The following is a 22,500-nucleotide window of genomic DNA, read 5'->3' on the forward strand; positions in this document are numbered from 1 at the left end:
AATCTGTGTGTGTGTGTGTGTGTGTGTGTGTGTGTGTGTGTGTGTGTGTGTGTGTGTGCGTGCGTGTGCGTGTGTATTCACTTGGTCTTTGGATCACGTGTTGGACTCGTGATCGACAGCTATTTCCCTCCTGGAAGAGAGCTCAGAGCTCGTAGGTCCGATCTATGGGTAATGCTATGACCTTACACACACACACACACACACACACACACACACCCAACTCACCGCCCACGAGAGTCAGAGTAACGACCCGAAGCTCAGCTGTACCGAAATAATTTCGGCCCTAGGCAGGATTCGAACCAAGCACTACGCGCACTACCATGCTAGTAATTCATCGCTCTACCAACTGCGCCACCGAGTCGTGGGTGTGTATGTGTGTGTGTGTGTGTATGTGTGTGTGTGTGTGTGTGTGTGTGTGTGTGTGTGTGTGTGTGTGTGTGTGTGTGTGTGTGTGTGTGTGTGTGTGTGTGTGTGTGTGTGTGTGTGTGTGTGTGTGTGTATCATATTTCATAGACAATAATGGCGCGAGATGAGAATACACAAAAATATGTAAAATCATAGATTACAAAAATAAGGAAATAAAGGAACAAATATACATTAATGAATAAGAAACCCCAATAAAAAGGCTAATAAACAGATAAAACAAATAATGAAAAGATAAATAGAAATAAAAGAAATAGATTAAATAAAACATTAACCAAAGGAATATGAAAATAAAAGAATAAATTAATATATGATAAGTGAACAAATAATTAGATAAATAAATGCACTCCATTGACGACTTGTACATTTTTCTGGCTACCACCAGGCGATTTTACTCAACCGAAGGAAAGGCCCCTTTGCAAAGCGAAAGGTCCAAGACCACTTCAATGAACCCGGTCACCACTATTCATGTCTTGTATATTTGTATGAAACTGGCAGTTGCCGACAGCTGTATCAAAATAAACACCCTATGAGGATGGAGCCTCTATCAGTGCGGTATTTCGGTTGTTACAGCTTGATCGAGTAAAGGGCACTTGATCAAATTTGAACAAGTGAAACTCGTGCTAATGAAGGCTCCGTCCTCACATGGTGCTTGTTTTGGTAGATTTTTACATATGTTCTGGCTCCCGGGAGACGATTTTATTATTCCCCTTTACCCACAGGGCCCAGGCGAGGAGTGCGGGGGGCCTTGGTTCGTTCGCGGCAGGTGCGCCATGGGGTTCCGCTGCCTTCAGCGAGTGAAGAGTGAAGGTGTCTGCATCCGGGTGAGGAAGCCCAAAGCCTCTTTCCATTGACACGTTGCAACTAGCAGGGAACCCCAACTCGGTGGTAAACGGAACCCCCAACTCGGTGGTAAACGGTTAACCGTCTACCGTTTTTGGTGAAGTTGGGAAGACACAATTTTTTTTTTTTTTTTTTTTTTTTTTTTTTTTTACATATAATATTTGTCTTTTAGTGTAGGCTATTATAATTATGTCTCATGCCTGATCATCTACAGTATTATTCTTTTTACTTCCTGTCTAAGAACAATCTCTGCATATATACATGTGTACTTTGTATAATCAAATAAAGTGAAAATAATATATTTTTTTTCGTTTCCCCAACCTTCACTTATCAAGAGCATAATAATGAGGGAGAGTGCACGAGATCACAGGGCCTACACTAGGCAGTTCCATGCCCATTACCATTTGTCACCCCACCTATAAAGTTGTCTTTTTTTTTTTTTTTTTTTTTTTTTTTTTTTTTTACCAACCAATAGTTTCAGCTCTCACTACAGGGTCCCTAAGTTTACTCCACTCGTTGAACACCCTATTAGTAAACCAGTTCTTGCCTATTTCCTTCTTAAATCTAAATTTGTCCAATTTAAGTTCATTACTGCGAGTCTCGTTCTGTTGTCTTAATATGATGACCTTGTTTGCGTAACCTTGTAAAATCACTTGATCCACTTGAATATCTCTATTAGATCACCCCGCACTTTGTGTCTTTCCAGATAGTGTCAGTTAAGGTGCTTGAGGCTGTCCTCGTAAGGTAAATTTCTGAACCCATACATCATTTTGGTCATTCTCCTCTGTACTGATTCTAGTGAATTAATGTCCATTCTATAGGACGGAGACCAAAACTGTACTGCATATAGAGTTTGATGATTACCTCTGCATTTTTATTTGTAATAGTCCTAGCATTGAAACCTAATGCACTGTTTCCTGGATTTAAGGCAGGACTCATTAGAACTCCCAAGTCTCTCTCGCACTCAGTTTCCTCTAAATAAGTGTTATCTAAGCTATACTTGCTTTCTGTGTTGTGTAAATCTACCTTTAACACGCTGCATTTTGAGATATTGAAGTCCATTTGTCATTTAACCGACCATGTGAACAATTCGTTAAGACCCTCCTGCAGACTAATCGTCTTCTCCTGACCCAATTAGATGTCCTATTTTAGTGCCATCCGCAAACTTACCAACATCACTATTAATCCCATTGTCCAAGTCGTTTAAGTACACAATGGACAATAAGGGACCGAAACCAAGCCCTGTGGAACTCCACTAGAAGCTCTAATATAATCAAACATTTTTCCTCCCATGCCATGGACTTGACTTTATTTAGTAGTTTCTGCTGGGGCACCATGTCAAACGCTTTGCTAAAGTCAAGGTAAATAACATTGTAACTATTATTATTATCTGACACCTTGAAAGCGTTAGTGTAAAAAGAGAGAAGATTAGTTATACGTGACTCATCGATGGAGAATCCATGCTGTGAATCACGAACCGGTCTCTCGATATGATTTTTTATTCTATTAGCTATTATTGAGTCAATCATTTTCCCGATAAGTGATGTCAAACTGATTGGACTGTAGTTTCATATAAACGATTTATCTCCCTTTTTGAAAACAAGAATAACGTTTGCCTGCCCCAAGCAATAGGTACAAAACCAGTGCCAATCGATTTATTAAATATTTCCGTTAACTGGTCTCAGATTTCAAATTTACACTCTTTGAGCTCTCTGCAACAAAACAAATGTGTTTTTGCTACGTTGTAAGCGTGGCTTGAGCGGCTGAGGACGGCGATTTTAATCGGGCCTCTCTTCGGATTTGGCGTGGGAACACCGCTGCCCACCAGTGTAACAAAACAAATGTGTTTTGCTACATGTAGTGGTGGTTTGAGGGTGAGTTAAAGTCTCTGGACTCTGTTGGTTTTATTGAGGTACGAAGATTATATATTACTAGGGCCTTGATCTTAACTACTCCTCATGCCGAGTCTTAACCTCGGCACTGCCTCCTGCCAGGTTCGTGACTTCGGGTAGATCTCCTGCCATATCTAACCTCTCCTTTGTAAACACCATGAGAAAAGATTTGTTAGTCGCATCCCTTATTCTTTCCTCCGAATCTATCATGACATCTCCGTCGTTTTTAATTGGGCATATTCTTTCCTTATTTTTTTGTTCTGTAAAAATTAAAGAAGTCCTTTGGGCTGGATCTCGCTTGTCTGGCAACTTTAATTTCATAGTTACGTTTCGCTGTGCGCATGTTCTTTTTAACCAGTCTTATATTTAGACCTTCTGTGTATTTCTCCGTTTTTAATTCTGCTATAAAGCCCTCTTTTTATTCCAATTTCGATTTTCAGCCTATCCGTCATCCATTTGGGAGTATTAGTACTGGACCTTACTGTTTTGAGGGGAATAGTTTATTTTGCGCGTTCAAAATCGAAACTGTTAGGTTACTGTACATTGCATGCAGATTGTTGACCGTGCTATTTACCTAACGCTTATGAGTGACCTGACCCAAAGGAACGCATCTCATCCTCCGGGACCCGACACCTGACTGCGCCAATGACGTCCGGGCTGACCGTTTACCTTACCCTGTCATAGTCCTCTGGGTTGGTCTCGTAAGTGACCAATTGCCCTAAACACTTTCTCATTTCATCAACATTGGCTCTCCTCAAATTAGCAACTAGAACGTTATTCGTATGATTTGATTTTGCCATATAATATTAAACCTTATTTCTTGATCGCTAGAGCTTAGACCATCTCCTACTTTTATGTTTCTCGTTAGACTCTCATTTTTTGTTAATAGTAAGTCCAGAGTATTCTCTCCCCTCGTAGGATCGGTCATCATTTGTTTTAGGAAATTATCTTGTATCACATCTAAAAATAAAAAAGCACTTCATGATCTAGTAAACTTTCCAAGTCAATATTTTTATAGTTAAAGTCTTCCATGATCACAATGTGTTTGTACTGCGACGACCTGCGAATTTCTTGAATCAGGAGAATCATTGGTCTTCTCTGCAAAGACGTTACCAAAACTGAATGAAATCGTTTGGCGCCATATAAGGAAAACTGTAAGACAAATTACATACCCACAACGAAGTAGTTAATCTAGGCAGTTTTCACCTCCTTCCCAAGACTAACCACACATGATACATTCTTTGTACCTCATAACGGTGGCTTGATACATCTGTAATCAGAATATTACTAAATTTGCTAGGTTGGATCAGAAACTCGTTCAACTGTCGTAGACAGCGACTTGTTTTCAAAGGTGAAACTACTAACTGGAAAAGAAGAGTAGAGTGAAAATCCTCAGGGTTCCATTCTTGGGTCACTTCTTTTCAGTGTATGCATCAATGAGAAAGACCGTGGGCTCAAATCTAACTCTAAACTGTGCGGAATAACGATCTCTCAGATCAGCTGGAAATAAAATAAAAATCTAGAGTAACTAGAGCAATGGTCGGGAGTGTGGTTCAGATGAAATTTATTTTGAATAGGGTTACAACTTATCTGGAAAAAAAAAAAAATCAAAGCGTAGAGTAAAAAGGATTTTGTCTCTCCGCCAGAGAATGTGAGATTCTAGGAGAGGAAGCTCGATCTTCTAACTACAAAATTTCTGCTCTCATCAATCAACTGTATCACTCATTAGTCCGTCCATAAAAAAAAAAAAAAAAAAATTGCCTAAGTAATTTTTCGTCAATTTCTGGATTTTTTTTTTCTAAATCAATCTTTTATTGCTGCTTGTGGTACAATTACCAATGTTTTATTTAGTGTCTGAGTAGGTTAGAATTACATTAGGAAGAGCATTACGTATATTAATAAAATAGAAAAGCTATTTTTTTCGATTACCTGAAAAGTTGGACAAATGACTTAGGCACTTTTTTTTATGAGGCTGACGATATGTTGGTTCAGATTGAAGCAAAAACCTCATAAATTTAAGTCTAGTCATTTCCATAATAAATACTAACCAGATGTGAAATAATGGTTTTAGACTGTCAAGACGTATATTTAACCTTGAGGTAAGTAGAAACAACATCACCAACTGGCTAGTTAATGTATAAAATCACCCCCCACCCACCCCCGCAGAGGCAATGCGACGTACACTTGCTCCATGAAAACATCAAAGTAACGTGTTGAGATGTCTGTCTGAGCGGGCTAGGGCGTCGTTACTTCCGGCAAAGGTCGAGGGGATGGCGGTTCGAATTCTGACACCGGCGAAGTTGAACCAAGGGCATGGTTCATTAAGTTCCACGCTACAAAGCCCTCTGTGAGGGGCATCGTCCTAGCCTTCCGATAGGGGGATTTTGTGACGATAAGCTATATCATCATCATTTCTTTGTTCGATTTAATTATTTCATTTTTGTTATGAGCCGGAAGCTCTTCATCCGACAATCTTTATTGTTGTCACTCCATTGTAAGATCACAAAGGTCATTAAGTATTACGTAACTATACAGCGGCGAAATGCAGCGTCATAACTAAACTCGTGAGATTTAGCGATCCCACCCACACGTGGAGTAGAACGAATTATATGAAATATTCTAGAGGAAATAACCAGCGACCTCCAAAGTAGGAACAGCAAGCCGCGTCCTTGAGCTGGAGGAGTGACAGACCGATGCGGCGAAGATTCCTGGGCGTTTGTCGAGAGAGCTGGAGTGCAGAGACGTCCGACCTCTAGGAGCGCTGTGTTGATTCTCACACGATCCCTGTTTTTTTTTTTTTTTTTTTTTTTTTTAAGAATTAGTCCCAGCGGAGGAATCCGATTTAGGGACTGTCTTTTAGATTCTCAATATTAGCTTGTGTGTCTACATCTAGTATATCTAATTCGTCTCCGGGAAGATGGCGAGCGCCAGTGGCGCTATAATAAGTGTCCAAATGGTGAGATGGAGATTAGTTGGGCTGCTATGATGATGCTGTGGTGGTCGGTGATTGAATATAACATTCTTGGGAGGTTCTTCCCAAGGAGGTTCTGCAGCGGTTGGCAGTGGTTACGAAGGATGGGGCATAGGAATAAGCAGTGGAGGAAAGAGACCAGCTCCGTCCCGCAGGCACAGACGGTCTTCAGATAGCGGGTTCTCCAGTGGTTGACACGGATTCTAGAGATGAGGTGAAGAATGTGGGTTGGAAGTGGATGAGGGTGGGTCCAGAGGATTCCCTTATTGCATGTCTTGATGGGCCAGCCTCGGGTAGCGGCAGTCCCGGCATATTCCTCTGAACAGAGCTCCCATGTTGCTTGGTCAATTTTTGTTGTTGGCATCACTTGTTGAATAGCAGAGCGAGATGCAATCCTCTTCAGAGATTAGGGCCCCTCGTTTGGCGGCTCGGTCGGCCATCTCGTTTCCATGGATGCCTACATGGGAGGGCACCCACTGGAAACGAAGACGGAGTCCGCGTCGTGCGATTTCTTCTGAAAGGATTAGTATTTCCTTGAGGATTTCCGGTCTTGTTTTGCAGTACTCACTCTGTATTACATTTAGGCTGGACTGGGAGTCCGATAGGATGACTATTTGCGTTGGGGAACGGGGGAGAGTTTTGACTTTATTCAAAGCTTCTCTGATGGCGACGAGTTCGGCAGTTAGGATGGTGGTGGGCGGGAGCTTCACTTCGAAGGGCTCTCGCGTGGTCACGAAGAACAATCCTGCTCCTGTTCTGCCGTCACTGAGTACCGATCCGTCTGTGAAGATCTTGAAGTCGGGGGGGTAAATGCCGTGACTTATTGGGGTTACTAAACTGGATAGAATGAGAAACGAGGAGAACAGGAGTGGAAAGGAAGTTGGGAGATATGGTTGATGAAAGAGTATTGGGATGGTTTGGACACACGGAAAGAATGAGTGAAGAGGGCAGACGTGGAAGGAGTGAACATGAGTGGGAGACCAAGTACGAGATGGATGGATGGGGTAAAAGGGATGTTGGGAAAGAGGGTAATGTCTGTTGAGGAAGGACGGGAGAATGCAGAAGATAGGGGTGAATTGTTGTGTATGGATGATGCTGTGACGCATGAAAGGTAGATGGTGGGTGATGTTGAGGAAATATGTGTTTCTGGATGAGGGGACGGAGGCGTGGTCGCCAATTTAATGAAGCGGCCTTGCTGTGGATCTGCTGTGTCTTGCGACACTGCCTTTGACCTAGGGCAGTGGGCGAGATGTAGGGATGACCCGACATCCAGGAGGAGCCAAGATAAGAGGGAGGGAGGTGGGTGAATGGTAGGGCGAGAGTGGATTTTATGCCTTTTTTCTACCTCCCTTGTAAGGGGTAAAAAGACTTTGGTGTATGTATGTGATTCACCTTGGTCTTTGGATCACGTGTTAGACTCGTGATCGACAGCTATTTCCCTCGTGGAAGAGAGCTCAGAGCTCCAATGACCAATCTATGGGTAAAACTTTGACCTTACACGCACACGCACACACCCAACTCCCCGCCCACAAGAGTTGGAGTAACGACTCGAAGCGCAGCGATACTGAAATTATTTTCATCCCTTGGGCAGGATTTGAACCCGGACCGCCGTAGTGACAGTCTGTATGTATGTATGTATATGTTTTCACCTTGAAATCTTTACATTTGGTATCAATTTGCATGTTGTGCTTTGTTTCCAGACATCTGTGATTGATGACCAATTATGGTACCACTCCCCAAAGAGGCACTGAAATTGTTAGGATTATTACCTCGTGAGTCTCCCTGTTACTCTTTGATTCCTTACGAATGTCCCGTGACACAAGCCTCCTTTACCCTGCAGGACTGACAGCACCCTGTGGATCCTTCGTGACAGCTTGAAGCCTCTTAGCCACTTCAAATCTATATTGGCTCTTTGAATACTCTATGACACTGCTGAACTTTTGTAGTACTGTGGGTCTCCTGTGATACTGTTGTTCCACCAATGGCTCGGTGAAACCTATCTTGTATTCCTTGGATTACCTGGTGGTCGCGCGCGGCCTGAAAATCATCAAAACCACTGGGCCATACTAATTCACCATTATGACATGTCACTGACAGCCCTAAAGTATAAACTATATAATTATCATAGTTATAGATAGTACCTCATACGAGTCTCCTACTTAGTCACTATGGGCTCCGATGCTGGCCCACTTCGTCATTCATTTATGGCACCGCCTATTTTTTTTTTTTTTTTTTAATGGTTTCTCCAAGGGTAAGTCATGTGTGACTAATCTTCTATCCTTTTACACTAAAGTATGTAAGGCGTCAGATAACAATGATAATTACGATGTTATTTAACTTGACTTTAGCAAAGCGTTCGACAAGGTGCCACACCAGAGACTACTCAATAAAATCAAAGCGCATGGAATAGGAGGAAAATTGTTAGAATGGATTAGAGCTTGGATTAGTAACAGAAAACACCGGGTCACCATAAATGAAGTAAAATCTAGGTGGGGCAATGTTACTAGTGGGGTCCCCCAGGCCTCGGTTTTGGGCTCCTTGTTGTTCATTATGTACATAAACGACTTAGACGATGGGATAAATAGTGATGTTAGTAAGTTTGCGGGCGACACTAAAATAGGACGCCAAATTAGGTCAGGAGGCGACGCAGAGATTCTGCAGGATGATCTTAACAAATTGTTCACATGGTCGGTGAAATGGCAAATGAACTTCAATTTCTCTAAATGTAGCGTGTTAAACGTAGGGCTACACAACCCCGAAAATAGATACAGCTTAGATAACACGCTTTTAGAAAAAACTGAGTGCGAGAGAGACTTGGAAGTTCTAGCGGGTCTGACCTTAAAACCAGGAAACAGTGCATTAGCGCAAGGAATAAAGCAGAACATTAGGTTTCATTGCTAGGACGGTAACGAATAGAAGTGCAGAGGTAGTTATCAAACTCTATCTAGCGATAGTTAGACCCATCCTTGACTATGCGGTACAGTTTTTGGTCTCCGTCCTACAGAATGGACATCAATTTACTAGAATCAATACAGAGAAAGATCCAGAGTGCGGGGTGATCTAATACAGTTGTTCAAATGGATCAAAGGCTTTAACAAGGGTGGTGCAAGCAAGGTCATCATATCAAAACAACTGGGCAGGACTCGTAGTAATGGTTTTAAACTGGACAAATTTAGATTTAAGAAGGAAATAGCCAAAAATTGGTTTACTAATAGAATGGTCGACGAATGGAATAGACTTAGTAACCATGTAGTAAGCGCCGAAACTATCAGTTGTTTTAAGAAACGATTAGACAACTTTATGGATGGGGATGACAGGTGGTGATTGATACGGAGCTGCCGAGTGTAGGCCTTATGGTCTCTTGCAGTCTCCTTCATTTTTATGTTCTTATGTAGATAAAACAATATCAGGTGCAGTTTCGTTTAAGGGAATTGATTTGGAACGAGTTACTGCAGATAGGGGAAAAATTCAGGATGTATGTGATCTACAATTGTAGGATTTTTGTCACAGTATCTAAGAGAGATACTACTAATGAACCTGCAAGGTCATTGTTTAGGATGAGCTTAACTCCAGGAATTGGCATTGACTTTTCTCTGAGGCTAATTGTTACATTCTGTCTACCCTCCCCTCATGCCATATCTCTTTCTCCTCTCTTTATCTCCCACTTTCTCATTATCATTTATTAAGTGTGTGTGTAAACACCTAAAGTATCATTTCAACGATCGCTTCATGAACTGCCAAATGTTAAAATTTGTAGATGATAAACGAGTAAAAGCAGCAATGATTGCAACAAACCATTGGGAATTTTAATTACAAGTAACAAGCAATTTGCGCAAATTGTGTGTACACCATTTTAATGTTTGTTTCTCCCCGCAAGGCTCGGGCTATATAAGGAGTAAAATGTTTTTCATCGATGTTATTTCTGAAGAAGCCCTGCTGGGCGAAACGTAAAATATATTGGACTCCCACACTCTGCGTTTGGCCTCTTCCCTATTGTTGATAAACCCTTTAACGTCATCTTCATATGTGCCCGCCCAACTTATGCCCGGTCTTGTAGACCCTTGCGCTTGGCGAGGTGACTTTTCAAAAATGATGTATTAGTTATCTATATTATCAATAATAAAGTTAGTTTTATTCATGCAGATGGTACACATTGTTTAGTTTTCGTAACCATGGTTTTTATGAGACATAACAAATTCAGACTTGCAAAGGTAACCTTTTTTATTCTATACTAAAAAAATCTGAATATTATGTTGTAATATAATATTTGTATTTATTTCATTGCATAGTTCACTCGCAAATCTTTATTTTGAATACGATGAACAATCAATTGGATGTATTCAATATATTCTAATGTTACAATACATTTTAATTTTACCTTATAGTTACTGTAGGGGTAACATTTAATGTGCATCTTCACACAGTGAACAATTTGCACTGTAATTCTGCATTACAAATGCATAACGTCAACAGCTAGTCTAACCACCGCGTGCGTTAATTACCTCCATTAGCCTACTGCCTAGTTTAGGCCACCTTTCAAGACAGAAGGACATTACCTATTCAAGCCGACGAGACTGGGAACGCGACACAATTGTAACAGTTACAGTATAAGTTCAGACGATGGTACCATCCACTTCATTGCAATTGATCTCAAGATCCGAGTGGCTCAGAGAGTTACGTTCCATCTCCACGCGAAAACACTACGCATATTTACACCATGTCAGGCTCTGCTGATACCATATGCAGACAAAACACACACACACACACACACACACACACACACACACACACACACACACACACACACACACACACACACACACACACACACACACACACACACACACACACACACACACACACACACACACACAATCTAACATCTTCCTATCAGATATACTCTCTATTCTTAAAACAAACCCTTTTATATACCCAGACATTGCTCGACATATCAGTGGAAAATGAAGCTATACCTATATTGCATATATAAAAGAAAACACACCATGTTCCCTCGTGTATCAACAGGACAATGCGACAAGTCAATCTATCTAACCAGGAAAATTTTGGTAGACTGAAATGGCTTGATGCAAATCAAAGGTAAATGAAAGAGAAGTTCTTTTAGACAGACATTCACTCAACTCTCCGTCGCCACGAAGAGGAAGACCAGGAGGACCAGATCCAAGACCGCGACCCGAGGTCCCATGGTCCTTGCGAGGCTATTGGCGCTGAGCCTGAGACTACTAACTACGGAATGAACCTTGCGTCGCGTCTAGTACGCATATAAGACAATGTATGCGCGCACGTGCGTGCTTCAAAGTGGGGAACCCGCACTATTAATCAATCACATTTTTCATGGTTTGCGGAGCTGGTTCCTGCTCGAACCTCAGTTTTATTGGTGGTCCGGAAGTGGTTATACATGAACGCAGGAGACGGTGTTGACGGTATGCCACAACAGCGACGATACCCGGAGGAAGCTGATGCATCACACACACACAGTGATGCCCAAGTCACCTCAGGTCCTGAAGTGAACAGCGGTCGGGGGCCATTACTCAGAGTGGATGCCTCTCCTAAGCTCTGCGTCACGGCGAGGGTTCGAGGAGTCACGCCATGGTGGGTCCCGATCGTCAACCGAGGCAAGCCTCAACCCCCCACCGTGGTACCCAGCCACAGCAATATCCTCCACAGTAAACAGGAATCACTTTTCCTTTCGAGAATTTCGACTTGGCCTTCGCCATGCCATGGGTCTGATTACCTGTCCATTCAGGAATCCTAGGTCGAGCCCTTAACCCCTTTACTACCAATGGGGAGACAATGGACTAAATTGAGTAGTCTGAAGCATCCACATTAAAATAATAAGTAAAAGAAGACAAAGTCTTTGGGGACTGTGAATTCTCTGTGGCGTGGAGGGTCTTCTGTGGTAATGTGAGTGCTCCCCTCACTGTGAAACAGTATCTAGAGACATTCCAGTTTCTCTGTGGCACAACAGGATATTTATTGAGCGGCGAGGAGATCGGTCCTCCAAAAATCACTCTAAATTTGCCTACGGGATGCATAAGTACGGTGAAAATTTTTATGATAATTAATCACCCTTCTTTCAAATCTCGTGGCATATTCAATAAATTTTTGTTGGACTACATTTTTTTTAATATTACGTCATATATTTCATTCATATCATTTTTTTTTTGTGGAAGGTAAGTTGAGAGTGGAGGATAGATGGAGGAAGAGGAAAGGGACAAAAGGTAGGGAGGTGCTTAGAGTGAACTCTTTAAATGAAAAGGAAAAGGAGAAGGAGTACGGAAAGAAGCTAAGGGAGGAGTGGGAGGGAGTGAAAGATAGAGTAGAGCTAGGTGTGGAGGAGGAATGGGGATGGTTCAAGGAGGGAGTCACAAAGTGTGCAAAGATGATGTGTGGAGCAAGAAGGACAGGAGGAATTAGAAAGAAGGGTAGTGAATGGTGGGATGAGGAAACAAAGACGGTTGTAGAAGAGAAGAAGCGAGCTTTCACAGATTGGTTACAAAATAGGACGAGGGAGTCATATGAGAGGTACAAAGAAAAGAAAAGAGAAGTAAAGAAAAAAGGTAAAGGAGGCAAAGAGGAGAGCAGATGTGAAATGGGGTAAGAGTGTGACAGATAATTTTGAAAGTAATAAAAAAGATGTTTTGGAAAGAAATTAAGAGAGGAAGAGGAGGCGAATCAAGTAGAGAAGAAAAGGTAAAAGGTGCAGATGGAGAGATGGTAATGGAAGGGAAGGCAGTAAGGGGAAGATGGGCAGAATATTTTAGGGAGTTGCTAAATGTGAAGGAGGATAGGGAGGGAAAGATAGTTGCAGAGGGAAATGCTAAGAAAATGAGAGTGAGGAGTGAGGAAAATGGAGGAGAGATAAGGAAGGATGAAGTGAAGGCAGTTGTTAAGATGATGAAAGCAGGTAAGGCACCTGGTCTGGATGGATGCATGCAGAATGTCTAAAAAAGGAGGTACAGTGATGGTGGACTGGCTGGTGAGGTTATTTAATGTTTGCTGGAGAGAGGGTAGAGTGCCGGAGGACTGGAGGAGTGCCTGTATAGTTCCACTTTAGAAGGGAAAAGGGGACAAGTGTGAATGTAGTAGTTTCAGAGGGATTAGCTTGTTAAGTGTAGTTGGGAAGGCTTATGGGAGGATCTTGATTGAGAGGATTAGGAGAGGAACAGAAGGAGTAATTGGTGAGGAACAGTGTGGATTTAGGACAGGTAGAGGATGTGTAGATCAGATCTTTGTGGTAAGACAGATATGTGAGAAAGCTATAGGAAAGGGGAAGGATGTTTTTTGGGCCTTTATGGATCTGGAAAAGGCTTACGACAGGGTAGACAGAAAGGCACTGTGGGAGGTTTTGCGGATATACGGGATAGGAGGAAAGCTTCTAGGAGCTGTCAAGAGTTTTTATAAAAGTAGTAGAGCTTGTGTCAGGATTAGAAATGGAGAGAGTGAGTGGTTCGAGGTAAAGATGGGACTTCGTCAAGGATGCGTTATGTCGCCCTGGCTGTCCAACTTAAACATGGATGGGGTAGTGCGAGAGGTAAATGCAAGGGTAGTGGGTCAGAATTTGGAGATGGTTAAGGAAAATGGAGAAAAGTGGGAGGTGAGCCAGCTGTTGTTTGCGGACGACACTGCGCTTGTAGCAGGATCGGAGGAGGGATTGAGGAAGCTGGTGACAGAGTTTGGGAGAGTGTGTGATAGAAGAAAGCTGAAGATAAATGTGGGTAAAAGTAAGGTGATGAGATGTACAAGGGGTGAAAGTGGCAGTAGACTGGAAATGAGCATTAAGGGAGAGCGACTGGAGGAAGTGGATAGTTTTAGATACTTGGGTGCAAATGTGGCAGGAAAAGGTGGAGTGAAGGTGGAGGTAGAATGTAGATTGAGAGAAGCGAGTAAATGCCTTGATGGTTTAAAAAGTGTAATGAGGAATAGACATTTGGGAGTGGATGCTAAGAGGAGACTATATGAAGGAGTGATTGTACCAACAGCACTGTATGGGGCAGAAACATGGAACATAAAAGAGGAAGAGACAAGGAGTTTGAATAGGTTTGAGATGAGGTGTCTGAGAAGTATGATGGGGGTTACTAGGCTGGATAGAGTGAGAAATGAGGAGATGAGGAGGAGAACAGGGGTGGAAAGGGGGTTGGGAGATAGGGTTAATGAAAGAGTATTGGGATGGTTTGGACACATGGAAAGAATAAGTGAAGAAAGACTAGTAAAAGAGGTATGGAAGGCAGATGTCGAGGGAGTGAACATGAAGGGACGTCCTAGGATGAGGTGGATGGATGGGGTGAAGGGGGCTTTGGGGAAGAGGAGAATGTCTGTTGAGGAAGGACGGGAGAGGACAGAAGACAGGGGTGAATGGAGAATAGTTGTATATGGATGATGTTGTGATGCATGAGGTGGAATGGGTGGGGGGATGGGGGGTGAGGTAGTATGTGTGAGCAAATTTTGACGCAGCCCGAAGGGATTTCTCCCCGTCTTATCCTTTCTGCATGGGGGGACGGAGAGGGGGGGTCGCCGATTTAATGAAGCGGCCTTGCTGTGGATGAGCTGTGTCTGGCGACACTGCTTCTGACCCAGGGCAGTGGACAAGGTGCAGGGATGACCCGTCATCCAGGAGGTGCTAAGATAAGAGGGAGGGTGGAGGGGTGTGGAGTGTATTCAGGGATGGAATGGGTGGGAATGATTTTATGCCCTTTCCTTTTTGACTACCTCCCTTATACGGGGGAAAAAGCCTTGGTATATGTATGTATGTATATTTCATTCAGTCTGATGATGGAGTATGGACAGAATGGAATCAGATTTCAAAATATAAAAAGTAAATTGGTAAGAAACTCGATCACAATGGTTTCATTCATAATATTTTCACTATTATTGATGACGCCATGCGATTTCATTTAGCCGAGGGAAATCCCCTGGGCAGTGGAAGGATTAATTCAGAAGATTCGGTGACTCTACGCAGGTAACTGTTGGATTAAACAAGTAGAGATTAGTAATCCTGGACTTAATACGAGTTTTTACAAAGGATTACAAAGGCGGAGCATGCCGACAGGAGACCTTTTGATCCATATCTAGGTCGGATGCGAAAAAAAAAATCATATTAATGATAAAATAATAAATAATGTAAATAACAAATAAAATACATAAATAAATGCATAGGTATAGTTAAATAATAAACAAAGAGGTAAATAGTAAATAATAATAAATTGACATATAACTAATAAATAAAAATCAGACAGACAAATGATAACAAAACAAAAACAAATAATATAAGATAAATTATAATCATTACAGCATCTTACTTAGGTATTTATCTAAATGATTCTTAAAGCTTCGAACTGAACTACATTGCACTACCTGTGCAGGAAGTTTATTCCATTCATTAACTACACGGTTGGCAAAGTTGTTTCTACCTACTTCCAAATTGAATCTATTTCCGGACAGTTTGAGACCATTGTTTCTTGTCTGATTCTCATTCAATGTGAAAATTTGGTCACTTTTGATGTTGTCAATTCCCTTTAGAATTTTAAAGACCTGTATCAAGTCACCTCTGAGTCTACGCTTTTTTAGAGAAAACAGATTCATATGTTTTAGTCGATTTTCGTATGATTTATTTTTGATATTTGGAATCAGTTTTGTGGCTCGCCGTTGTACTCTTTCCAATCTGTCAATGTCTTTAATGAGATTCGGTGACCATACGGAAACAGCATATTCCAAATGTGGACGAACTAACGATTTATATAGCTTGTTAATGAGTGATGGACTTTTGAAATCAAAAGATCGCGCAATGAGTCCTAGAATCTTATTTGCTTTCTCAGAGGCTGAAATACACTGCTTGGATGATTTGAGGTCGTTACTGATAATTACGCCGAGATCTTTTTCACTATCCACTTTTGTTAATGAATTTCCAAATAACTTGTAATCGTACTTACTGTTATTTTTACCTATGTGCATTACCTTGCATTTACTTGTGTTAAATTTAATTAGCCACTTCTCAGACCATTGCTGTAATTTATCTAAATCTTCTTGAATATCTAATTGGTTTGAGTGATCATTTGCCGCTCCGCACAGTTTTGTATCATCAGCAAATTTGGAAACAGTAGATTTTAGTCCATGGTCTATATATATATACTATGAATAGAAGTGGCCCAAGAACGGAACCCTGAGGAACTCCACTTGCAACACTTTTCCATCCAGAAGTTTTTCCATTTAAAACAACTCTCTGTTTTCGACCATTCAACCAATTACTAGTCCAACCTAATAGGCTACCACTTATTCCATGCAAAGCTAATTTAGTAAGTAGTCTTTCGTGTGGGACGGTATCAAAAGCTTTTGCAAAGTCTAGATATACTAAATCTATATTGTTTCTTTTGTCATAATTCGAGATAACTGTGTTGTAGAATTCGAGTAAGTTAGTCACGCAAGAACGTTTCCGTCTGAAACCATACTGGCTATCATTTATCAAACGGTTACTTTCTAAATGATGTTCGATAGCATCTCTGATGATAGTTTCCATTATTTTTCCTACGATTGAAGTCAAACTTATAGGCCTATAGTTATTTGGTTACTTTTTGTCACCTTTTTTGAATATGGGAGTAACGTTAGCTAGCTTCCATTCTCTTGGGACATCTCCGGATATGATGGATTTCTTGAAAATAATTTATAATGGAACAACAATCTCATTTTTCATTTCCTTTAAGATTCTTGGATGCCAACCGTCAGGCCCTGGTGTTTTATTAACTTTGAGTTTCTCTATACACCTTTTAATTTTTTCTTTTGTTATATTTACCGTACCGAGTAAATTTACCCTAGACTTTTCACATGTTTCAGTTTGGAGTTCACTTTGAGGTGTTTCGTTTACGAATACCGAGCTAAAATAATTGTTTAAGATATTACACATTCCTTCATTTGAATATTCAAGTTGACCGTCAGCAGATAATAGTGGACCAATGTGATTCCTAACAACCTTTTTATCTCTAATGTAACTGTAGAATTCTTTGGGATTCTCTTTGGATTTCTCAGCGATGTTCATTTCGTATTGTCGTTTTCTTTTTCTTATTGTCTTTTTTAAATCTCTCTGTATTGATACATAACTTTCATAGTCATTAGATGCACCAGAGCACTTATATTTCTTATAAGCCTGTCTCTTTTTAGCAATACTTTTTTCAGTTTCTTTGTCGAGCCACTTTGGGCGAGCCTGATTTGGGGGACGTCTGTCCTTAAAAGGAATGTAAGTTTGAATCATCTTAGTGAGCGTATTTTGAAATATTTCCCACATCTGATCTACAGGTCTTTCGTTTAATTTTGCCTCCCAGTCTGTAAGCTGAAGCTCCTGACGTAGTTCTATGAACTGAGCTTTACTGAAATCGGGTATTTTAGAAACACAAGTATCTATTCTAAAATTGTTTAGGAGTTTGAATCTAACTAGGTTGTGATCGCTATTTGCAACAGAGTCACCGACTTCTACATCAGTTACCATGCTTTCGCGGCTAGTGATCAAAAGATCGAGTAAGTTTCCATAACTTGTGGGCTCTTTTACATGCTGAATTAAGTAATTGTCACCAAGAAAATCAAACAAGCGATTACCTATATGGCCATGTTCAAGGGTCATCCAATCAATGTCAGTAAAATTGAAATCACCCATTATCAATAAATCCCGGTTGCAGAAACTAGACAGTTCTTGAAATAACAGTTTGTCGTCTGCTAATGATAATGTCTTTGGCCTATATATTACACCTATATTCATTTTTTGTCCATTTGTTTGGGTTAACTCAACCCACAAACTATCATATGCATCCTGTTTCACTTTCTCTAAAATACAAGCATGAACATTGTTTTTAACGTACAATAGAACACCCCCACCTTTCTTGTGGTTTCTATCCTGATGAAAGTGTTTAAATCCCGCAATATTAAATTCAGCTTCGAACTCTTTACCATTTAACCATGTCTCAGTTATTCCTATCATATCGAGATTTTCGCTTTTGACATACGCCTGTATTTCTTGAAATTTGTTTCTAATACTACAAGCATTAAAGTACATGGTTTTAAGAAACTAGTGATTATTTCTTTTTGACACATTTTGAATTCCAATATCATATCTTACATTATCATTTTGTTTTTCATTTATACCTTGCTCTATAATATTATTTGGTCCTTTATTGACGTTCAATGCCTCATTAACATTTCTCCTATCAAAATTAACATTTCCCCCATCACGGACATCTGATCGATCACGGTCATCCGAACTCTTTTGTACATTTTGTCCCCCTACGTCACCGTGATTCACGCCGGCCTCCCGTCGTTCAGTGACATTATGTCTAGTGTAGAGAAATAGTTCAATCGCGTTACTTGAACAAGTGCTTGGGTAGTAGTTATTGTCATTCACGTAGCCAACTCAGGGAATCTGTACAGTCAGGTACCATGTGTAACCTCTCCTTTGTATCGTCACATCCTATTAGATCGACCTGTGAGGCATCGGTCTGTCACTCCAGCTCATCGACGCGCCTTGCTGTTCCTAGTTTGGAGGTCGCTGGTTATTTCCTCTAGAATATTTCATATAATTCGTTCTACTCCACGTGTGGGTCGAGTTTAGTTATGACGCTGCATTTCGCCGCTGTACAGTTACGTTTGGTCATCCCTTAAACAGTGATAATGAATTACCTTTGTGATGATCACAATGGAGTGACAACAATACAGATTGTCAGATGGAGAGCTTCCGGCTCATAAAAAAGAAAAAAATCAAATCGAACAAAGAAATGATGATGATATGGTTTCACGTCACAAACACCCCCTATCGGAAGGCTAGGACGATGCCCCTCACAGAGGGCTTTGTAGGTTGGAATTTAATGGTCAGGATTCGAACCGCCATCCCCTCGACCTTCGCCGCAAGTAACGGCGCCCTAGCCCGCCCAGACAGACATCTCAACACGTTGCTTTGATGTTTTCATGGAACAAGTGAACCTCACATCTTTGAACCGATGTACGTCAAATTGTCTCTGCGGGGGGGGGGGGGTCATACATTAACTAGACAGTTGGTGATGTTGTTCCTACCTACCTCAAGGTTAAATATACGGCTTGGCAGTCTAAAATCATTATTTCACGTCTGGTTAGTATTCATTATGGAAATGACTAGACTTAATTTTATGAGCTTTTTGCTTCACACTGAACCAACATATTCCAAATATGGACGGGCTAATGAGTGATACAGTTGATTGAGGAGAGCAGAACTTTTGAAGTTAGAAGATCGAGCTTCCTCTCCTAGAATCTCATATTCTCTGGCGGAGAGACAAAATCCTTTTTACTCTCCGCTCTGATTTTTTTTTTCCAGCTGATCTGAGAGATCGTTATTCCGCATAGTTTAGAGTTAGATTTGGGCCCATGGTCTTTCTCATTGATGCATACACGGAAAAGAAGTGACCCAAAAATGGAACCCTTAGGATTTTCACTCTACTCTTCTTTTCCAGTTAGTGGTTTCACCTTTAAAAACAAGTCGCTGTCTACGACACTTGAACGAGCTTCTGATCCAACCTAGCAAATTTAGTAATATTCTGATTACAGATGAGTCAAGCCACCGTTATGAGGTACAAAGAATGTGTCATGTGTGGTTCGTCCGGTCCTGCATACTGAAGTCGATGGCATCTTGGGAAGGAGGTGAAAACTGCCTAGGTTAACTACTTCGTTGTGGATACGTAATTTGTCTTACAGTTTTCCTTATATGGCGCCAAACGATTTCATTCAGTTTTGGTAACGTCGTTGCAGAGAAGACCAATGATTCTCCTGATTCAAGAAATTCGCAGGTCGTCTCAGTACAAGCACATTGTGATCATGGAAGATTTGAACTATAGATATATTGACTGGATCATGATTTTTTTTTTTTTTTTTTTTTTTTTTAGATGTGATACAAGATAATTTCCTAAAACAAATGATGACCGATCCTACGAGGGAAGAGCATACTCTGGACTCACTATTAACAAAAAATGAGAGTCTAACGAGAAACATAAAAGTAGGAGATAGTCTAGGCTCTAGCGATCAAGAAATAAGGTTTAATATTATATTGTAAAATTAAATCAGTTGCTAATTACAGGAGAGCCAATGTTGATTAAATGAGAAAGCGTTTAGGGCAATTGGTCACTTACGAGATGAACCCAGAGGACTATGACAGGGTAAGGTAAACGGTCAGCCCGGACGTCATTGGAGCAGTCAGGTGTCGGGTCCCGGAGGATGAGATGCGTTCCTTTGGGTCAGGTCACTCACAAGCGTGAGGTGAATAGCACAGTCAACAATCTGCATGCAATGTACAGTAACCTAACAGTTTCGATTTTGAACGCGCAAAATAAACTAATACCCTCAAAACAGTAAGGTCCAGTACTAATACTCCCAAATGGATGACGGATAGACCGAAAATCGAAATCGGAATAAAAAGAGGGCTTTAGAATTAAAAACGAGGAAATACACCTAAGGTCTAAATATATGACTGGTTAAAAAGAACATGCGCACAGCGAAAAGCAACCATGAAATTAAAGTTGCCAGACAAGCGAGATCCAACCCAAAGGACTTCTTTAATATTTACAGAACAAAAAATAAGGAAAAAATATGCCCAATTTAAAACGACGATGATGTCATGATAGATTCGGAGGAAAGAATAAGGGATGCGACTAACAAATCTTTTCTCATTGTGTTTACAAAGGAGAAGTTAGATATGGCAGGAGAACTACCCGAAGTCACAAACCTGGCAGGAGGCAGTGCCGAGGTGAAGACTCGGCACGAGGAGTAGTTAAGATCAAGGCCCTAGTTGTATATAATCTCCGTAGCTCAACAAAGTCAACCAGAAACTTTACCTCACCCTCAAACCACCACTACATGTAGCAAAACACATTTGTTTTGTTACACTGGTGGGCAGTGGTGTTCCCACGCCAAATCCAAAGAGAGGCCCGATTAAAATTGCCGTCCTCAGACGCTCAAGCCACGCCTACCACGTAGCAAAAACACATTTGTTTTGTTGCAGAGAGCTCAAAGAGTGTAAATTTGAAATCTGAGATCAGTTAACGGAAATATTTAATAAATCGATTGACACTGGTTTTGTACCTATTGCTTGGGGGCAGGCAAACGTTGTTTTTGTTTTCAAAAAGGGAGATAAATTGTTTATTTGCAACTACAGTCCAATCAGTTTGACATTACTTATTGGTAAATGCTTGACTCAATAATAGCTAATAGAACAAAAAATCATACCGAGAGACTGATTCGTGATTCACAGCATGGATTCTCCAATGATGAGTCACGTATAACTAATCTTCTATTTTTTTTACACTAATTCTTCAAGGCGTCAAATGATAATAGTAGTTACAAAGTTATTTACCTTGCCTTTAGCAAAGCTTTCGACATGGTGCCTCACCAGAAACTACTAAATAAAGTCAAGTCCCTGGCATGGGAGGAAAAATGTTTGAATATATTAGAGCTTGGATCAGTGACTGAAAGCAGTGGGTCACTGTAAACGGTGTAAAATCCAAATGGGGGAGTGTTTCTAGTGGAGTTCCACAGGGCTTGGTTTCGGTCCCTTATTGTCCATTGTGTACTTAAACGACTTGGACAATGGGATTAATAGTGATGTTGGTAAGTTTGCGGATGACACTAGAATAGGACACCTAATTAGGTCAGGAGAAGACGCTCATTCTGCAGGAGAGTCCTAACAAATTGTTCACATGGTCGGTTAAATGGAAAAAGGACTTCAACATCTCAAAATGCAGTGTGTTAAACGTAGATTTACACAACAAAGAAAGCAAGTATAGCTTAGATAACACTTATTTAGAGGAAACTGAGTGCGAGAGAGACTTGGGACTTCTAATGAGTCCTGCCCTTAAATACAGGAAACAGTGCATTAGCGCAAGTAATAGAGCTAACAGAGCATTAGGTTTCATTACTAGGACTATTACAAATAAAAATTCAGAGGTAATTATCAAACTCTATATGCGGTACAGTTTTGGTCTCCGTCCACTAGAATCGGTACAGAGGAGAATGACCAAAATGATATATGTTCAGAAATTTCCCTTATGAGGACAGACTTAGGCACCCTTACACTCTGGAAAGACGCAGAGTTTGGGGTGATCCAATAGAGGTGTTCAATTTGATCAAACGATTTAACAAGGAGGACTCAAAGAAGGTATTCATATTAAGACAAGAGGACAGGACTCACATAATGAATTTAAATTGGACAAATTTAGATTTAAGGGGGAAATAGGCAAGAACTGGTTTACCAATAGGGTGGGCAACGAGTGGAATAAACTTAGTGACCCTGTAGTGAGAGCTGAAACTAGTGGTTGAAAAAAAAATAGACAATTTTATAGGTGGGTGACAAATGGT

General features: G+C 40.9%; 2 protein-coding genes across 2 annotated transcripts in view; both read left to right on the plus strand.

Moving 5' to 3' along the window:
* The window catches only part of LOC143019924 (single insulin-like growth factor-binding domain protein-2), a 13,862-nt gene extending 12,195 nt beyond the window's left edge, over positions 1 to 1,667 (plus strand). The window contains exon 3 of the mRNA XM_076175903.1: positions 1,146 to 1,667. Coding sequence (XP_076032018.1) covers positions 1,146 to 1,277 — 132 coding nt within the window. The 3' untranslated portion in view covers positions 1,278 to 1,667. The remainder of the gene's footprint in view (positions 1 to 1,145) is intronic.
* LOC143023734 (single insulin-like growth factor-binding domain protein-2) overlaps positions 1 to 22,500 on the plus strand; it is a 190,555-nt gene that overhangs the window by 153,920 nt on the left and 14,135 nt on the right. The window lies entirely within an intron of this gene.

This window comes from Oratosquilla oratoria, chromosome 3, assembly GCF_046742065.1.
Source record: "Oratosquilla oratoria isolate Oo_2021 chromosome 3, ASM4674206v1, whole genome shotgun sequence".
NCBI lineage: Eukaryota > Metazoa > Arthropoda > Malacostraca > Stomatopoda > Squillidae > Oratosquilla > Oratosquilla oratoria.